Source organism: Atta cephalotes, assembly GCF_000143395.1.
Source record: "Atta cephalotes unplaced genomic scaffold scaffold00006, whole genome shotgun sequence".
Lineage (NCBI taxonomy): Eukaryota > Metazoa > Arthropoda > Insecta > Hymenoptera > Formicidae > Atta > Atta cephalotes.
Genome location: NW_012130070.1, coordinates 4,216,694 through 4,223,091, shown reverse-complemented (window position 1 = coordinate 4,223,091; position 6,398 = coordinate 4,216,694). Strand labels below are relative to the sequence as shown.

The 6,398-nt window shown below is 33.9% G+C and overlaps 1 protein-coding gene across 1 annotated transcript; it reads left to right on the top strand.

Annotated features, from left to right (window-relative positions):
- Window positions 1–1,504: 1,504 nt before the first annotated feature.
- LOC105626710 (protein Skeletor, isoforms B/C) lies at window positions 1,505–6,000 on the top strand. Its single transcript, XM_012208008.1, has 12 exons — window positions 1,505–1,577; window positions 2,353–2,575; window positions 2,822–2,930; window positions 3,063–3,301; window positions 3,436–3,716; window positions 3,833–3,969; window positions 4,058–4,193; window positions 4,278–4,476; window positions 5,025–5,125; window positions 5,204–5,458; window positions 5,549–5,656; window positions 5,810–6,000. Exons 1-12 carry the CDS (start codon window positions 1,505–1,507, stop codon window positions 5,998–6,000), a joined length of 2,052 nt encoding a protein of 683 aa, XP_012063398.1.
- Window positions 6,001–6,398: the final 398 nt, after the last annotated feature.

The window sequence follows — 6,398 nt, the reverse complement described above, 5'->3', positions numbered from 1 at the left end:
ACTAAAAACTTAGTTTATTTTTCTTCTTCAATAGAACTCTAAGAATTTTTTTTCAGAATATTTTATTGATCTTTTAATACTGCATTTTCTTATTTGTCTACCAACATGAGAATATATGATATTAAAAATTTCTGAAAAAAAAACTAAAAAATTCTCAGAACTTTATGAGAAGAAAATAAACAATTTTTGTTTCCCGTTGTTTTTCTATAAAGTTGATAATATTCGAGTAAAAAATTATTGAAAATCAATATTCAGCGATTTAGTAATTAATATCTTGTTAATCATTGCGAAAAAAATAGATAAAAGACTTTTCGATTCATTGTCAGTTTAATCCGCTCGCTCTATCTACACAAAAGCGATTGGCCAAAACTTACAGGACATCCTGTGTGTGTGTGTATAATGTGTGCGTACGTGCGTGTATGCGCGCGCGCGCGCGCGTGTGTGTGTGTGTGTGTGTGTGTGTGTGTGTGTATGTGTGCGTGTAAATCCTTTAAGATATTTAATCGATATATTTGTAATTTTTCTTCAATATTATATTAAAGTATCGCGTTTATATAAAGAAGAGGCTGACAAATTAAAACTTCATGCCCGAGAAATATTTCTATTTGGAATTCTTTTTAAGCTACTGTCATTTATTATAATTAGGCTTTACAATTTTTAATATTTCTTTTTACTCCAGCTGTACTTTTGTATCTTTTAGATTCAATTTTTTTATCGCATTTTCTACATTTTCTTGCAACTTTCCACTTTCTTTTGCTCAAAAGTTCTATATAAACGCTCATTTCTTTCTAATAAGAAGTGCAAAAAGCGCAACGCAACGCAATTAAAAGAAATTTTTTGCTTTCTCAACTTTTTGCTTTTGCTTTATTTACGAATATTTTGGAGAAAATCGATGAAAAGAAATTCGCGCATATTTTAGATATTGTGAAATTTTAGGAAGATAGGTAATTGCATTTTATTGTTTTTGTCAAAGAAAAACCAGTTTTACCGAAGAAACTCGTTCCAACTCGTTCGGTCTATCATCCTCGCGAATTGGATTCCGGCGAATAACGCGATAATGACCGCGACCACGGAACGAATTCGTTTTTCCATCGTCGATTGGTTCCCTGCGCAGCGAGACTTTCTCTCGGGGAATGTGCAACCATAGCGGTTGTGCGTGGAACCGCGTCCCACGAAGGCCGATTTGGCTTTCTAGTCGCGTTTCCGCTCGTTTTCGCCGCGAGAGACAACAGAGAACGCCTTGGTGTCCATCGTCCAGTGAATTCACCGTGACACACGCAATTCATCCTCCGTTATCCGTTATCGCGAGTGTGATAACTACGTCGGATCGCTCATCCAAGGATTTAGTCCGACTCATCTGATTATGAGCAATGAATCACCGCGATCACACGTAATTTTCCGATTATCTGTTGGTTTCATCAGCTTCTCGCTATTGGCAGTCTCGTGGATCTCCCGATAAAAAGTCAACGACACGCTTTGGAATATTTGGAAGGAAGATGAAGCGATGGCAGGTGTCGTGAGAATGAAGGGACCGAGTGCCCTTGTGACGCTTCTAGGATACTTGTTTTTTTCTTGCGGTAATTACCGGCCGTATAATTATAATCCATATTGCAAAAAAATATGCATTTGTGAAAAAGGAGATTAACGAAGTCTCCCCAGCAAACGAGAATAGATTGAAAATTGAATTGAAATGGATTTAGATTTTCAGAAATATTGATTCACGAATGTTAAAATGAATGCTTTTCAATCCTGAATGCATTTTTAGGAATTATATATATATTCATTTGTAGGAATTGCAGCATATCTCTACGCTTTTCGATCTAAAAATAATATTAGCTTTTTCTGTGCACAACACACATTGTGAATAAAAAACTTCAATTCAAAATTTTGAATAGGAAATGCAGTTTTTCAATCCAATTGCATCCAATTGAATCCAATTAAATCCAAAAAAAAGTATTCGCTACTTAAAATACGCATTGAAATAGAAAAAATTTCAATCCATTTTAATCCATTCTCGATTGCTGAATCGAGAAAGAGCCGAAATCAACCGAAGACATCGCTTTATCCGGCATCGATGTCTCCGATGAATGCGAATGCGCGCGGCAAAATCTAGAGCTCTGAATTATTTGGAACAATTATTTCAAAACCTTTATTAGAATTATTTTATATATTTTTATGAATTTTTATAAATATTTAGAATATTTTTATAAATATTTAAATTGTGAAAAGACGAACAAAAAGTATAATATTGTGAAAAGTATATAATAATAATGTTAAACAATTATATTTTATGCTATCGTATTAAAAAAATTCCTTTATTAAATCAATAAATATTTCAAATAATATTGACAGCTTATGCACAAGAAGATAATGACGAAAAATACAAGGGAAAATATCTGGGAAAATTAAATCCGTATCATCATCAAGTTTCCGGCGATGTCTGGGCTGTGGATCAATACACTCTGCTGCTGACGTCTTTCAATTATGATGGTAATGGGGCCGATACATTTTTTTGGGCAGGCGCATCAAATAGACCAGGTCCGCAAGGATTTATTGTCCCTGATGAGTGGGGCAAGTAAGCTATATTTCTTTCCGTTCATTTAAAAAGAAAGACTAATACTCATATTCATAGTCAGGCCTTATATTTAAGGCTTCCTTAAATTTATCTTTAAATACTCTACGAATTATTTCATTGACTGCTGAGCATCTAAAGATAAATTTAAGGAAGCCTTAAATACAAGGTCTAACTACGAATACGGGCATAAGAAAATTTTAAGATAAAGTGCAAAAATAGATTTCGAGTACATGCGTGTTCTTTCAGAACAAATATTTTGGACCGTTATTTTAACAAAGATTTTATACTGACCTTGCCGGATAATAAAAAGATAACAGACATCAAATGGTTCGCAGTGTACGATTTAGTGACTCAGGTAATCTAAATTTTATAAGCGATGTATTAATTTTGTGTACAGTATTATTTCATATTTAATTTTTGATATAAAAGCTATATAAGGATTAAGGATAGATGAAATCTGATGATTTGAAATACTTTTTAATCATAGAACACCTTCGGAGATGTCTATGTTCCGGAAGAGTTTGATCCACCCACGTCTCAAAAAATATCACAATTGTCAAAAAGATCTCACAATGTCTCGTCAGAACCCATTGTAATCCTGGACTCGAAAACCATCAGCATCCCACAATTCACCTACAATGGACAAGGCATAGATACATATTTTTGGATCGGTCTTGGCCCGCAACCATCCAGCAAAGGCCAGAAAGTACCCGACGAATATGGATAGTAAGAGGAATAAAATGAAATTACAAAATGCTATTAGCGCTAGTAAATTAATTTATTTGTAAATTATTATTAAAAATTTCACGATGTAATTAAAGTTATCTAAAAGTATATGTAAAAGAAGTTTCTCTTTCTAGCATGGATTCTCTTAGGTCATATAATAATGAAGATATCATATTGGAATTACCAGGCGATAAAACCGTTTTTAATGTAGACTGGCTAAGTGTTTTCGACGTAAAAACTAACTCTAATTACGGTTCTGTCATTATACCCAACGGACTTAATGTACCGCCGTCATTGATAAAAGTTCGCAAGCAAACACAGTCTCTTCCGAATTGCGTCCAACTGCACAAGCGATATCAGATCGCCTGGGAGATCTTCGGTCCGCAGATTACTATTCAATTATCAGGTCAAGTTGGTATGTACACAAATAGATTTTGTATTAACAAATACATTCATATAGATTCACAATTATCTCTTAAAAATTGAGGCTTGAAAGAGATTACTCATTTTTGCACATTTCGATTTTTCCAGACAAAGATGAATACATGGCATTTGGTTTATCCGGTTCCGAGACCTCCAGCCGAATGGAAGGTGCAGATGTGGCTATCGCATATATGGATGATACACGAGGATACGCTACGGATTACAATATTACGGCAAAGGCGCCAGTGAGTAAAGTTATATTTAATTTATTAAGTCCATAAATAAAAGAAAGTAGGAAAGTAAAAGATAACAGATTAATATGTGCGACGATAGTGTGGGAAAGTTCTGGGTCAGTACAAAGGAGTTTGCAAAGATGAGCTTCTCGGTGGTTTAGACAGCAATCAGCTTTACACCGCAGTGAGAGAGGACAACATCAATATCATTACGTACCGACGTACACTTATCTCATGTGAGTTGCATAGGCACGCGCATTTTTTTTCTTTATAAACACTCATTGTGACGTATAGAATAGTAAAAATTCAAATTCGCACAGCCGATGTTGGAGACAAAGATTTTCCCACGGATAAACCGGCATACGTGGTTTGGGCCTTGGGTAGGCTCGATAAAACTAATAACGAACCGAGTTTCCATGATGTATATCCAAGAGGCGATGTGATAATTGAGTTGAGTCGTAAGGAGCCAGAGAATGCATGCATTGATTTTACAGAGCATAATCACAAAATCTTCCCGAGGTGCGAAGAATGAATGTATTTTGGTTATATTTATGTCAAATTATTTTTTAATATTATATACGAATTTTCATTAAATATCTTATCAACTATCATCTTATCGACTACAAATAGCATACAACCTGTTAGTTATAATTTCCTACGCAACAATATAACTGTTGAGTACGTACAACTCTTGTATTGTATAAAAAACAATCAATATAAAGAACTTATTAATAATACACGATAATGATTATTATGGGCATATAAGAGTTAGATTTAAAATCTTTATAACATAAAAATTAAATATATAAAATTACATGATAACTTTATAATTTATAATAATATTTTCTGATATAGAATAAATCAATATTAAGACATTATATTATATTACATATGTTTCGGCCTTTGTATTAGGCGCTCTTCAGACGTACAAAAATTGCATAAAATTTTCTTCAATTGTATTACATCACAGTTATGTTGAGTGAGAAATAGCACTTAACAGTTACATTAGATGATATTAGTACTGTTTTGAAGATTTTTTTTTAAGCATCTACTGATTATTCTTACAGAGAACCTTGGCAAAAAACAGAAATATTTGACAGAAGTGTTAGAACTTTTAAAGCAACCATTGGACCCTCCGGAGGGAAACGAGGGTATCAAGGAATCACAAGTATAAACTTAATTAATTAATTTCGATTATCGTTTATCGTTTTTACGTATACAAAGATTTCACGAAATATATTCGCAGGTAAACCATCGGTGGGTCTTGCTTGGTACATCGAAGGTGCATTGATACCCGAATTATATCTACGACGAGGCTTGACATACAGTTTTCGTGTTCACGGTGGAAATAATCCGCATAGCGCGGATCTTTATCATCCGTTAATAATAACCGATGATCCTCACGGGGGATATGATACACTCAGCGATCTTGCACAAAGTAAGATCAGAGTGTTGGCTGGCGTTGAACTGACTAGAAGAGGTCGACCGCGACCGACCGCAGGTTTGTATAGATTCTCCTTACGTGACTCACACATTTAATATAAATTTAGACACAAATGTTCGCGGAATTCTTTACTTTGTTATTTTTCAGTTGGGCCGCTTTGCTTAAGCAAGCACAACGGTCGAGACAGAAGACTGGATGATAATTTCCCATCATTCAAAAAATTCAATAGAACGCTTGTGCAAGTCTGCGAACCAGGTAAAAAAAATCTCCTTCGATTTTAAATCTTTAAATTTCTGGATGTTGACTAAAATGGAAAAATTCGAAAAAGTTCACGGTTTCGAACATATGTGAAGACAAGTAATGATTATAAAAATCATTTTCTTACGTTTCTCTATCTCTTATGTGCAGGAGAAGGCGGCACTTTAGTAATAAGTCCAAACTCATCATGGCCCGACCTGGTATATTATCACTCATTCACACACGCAAACATGGGCTGGAAGATTCACGTAGTTGATTCTTACACGAAGAATGGTGCAATCATACATAAATTATCATTACTTATTGCAATTGCGATTGTATTTTGCGGTCTATTTTTATAAAATTGAACATTACTCGCAGAAAAATATTCCTATTATCAAATATTTTTCTGCAACTTATTTAAATATTTTACATAAGAACGCGCTAAATTATTTCTAATGAATTACTAATTCTTCAATGTGTACATATCGATAATCCACAAAGATACTAAATCATTGTATGTTGGTTTTATTAAAAAATTAAGAAATTCTAATACAATAGTTCCTATAAATTCTGCATTATCTGCACGATTTAATAACAGATTATAATAAATGTATAAGCTTAAATCCGCTGTTTGCTCATAGGTGGCATTAGTGAGCGTACAAAGCTATCCTGGGCCACAACACACTTTTTTTTTATGTGTTTAACATCTGTCAACATTAACCAGCACATCATCAGCAATTTCATACAACAACATACA

Coding starts and splice junctions, on each gene's coding strand:
- LOC105626710 (XM_012208008.1), top strand. CDS start 1,505: ATGGCAGGTGTCGTGAGAATGAAGGGACCGAGTGCCCTTGTGACGCTT. Junction 2,931..3,062: donor TGTACGATTTAGTGACTCAG/GTAATCTAAATT, acceptor TTTTAATCATAG/AACACCTTCGGAGATGTCTA. Junction 4,194..4,277: donor CCGACGTACACTTATCTCAT/GTGAGTTGCATA, acceptor AAATTCGCACAG/CCGATGTTGGAGACAAAGAT.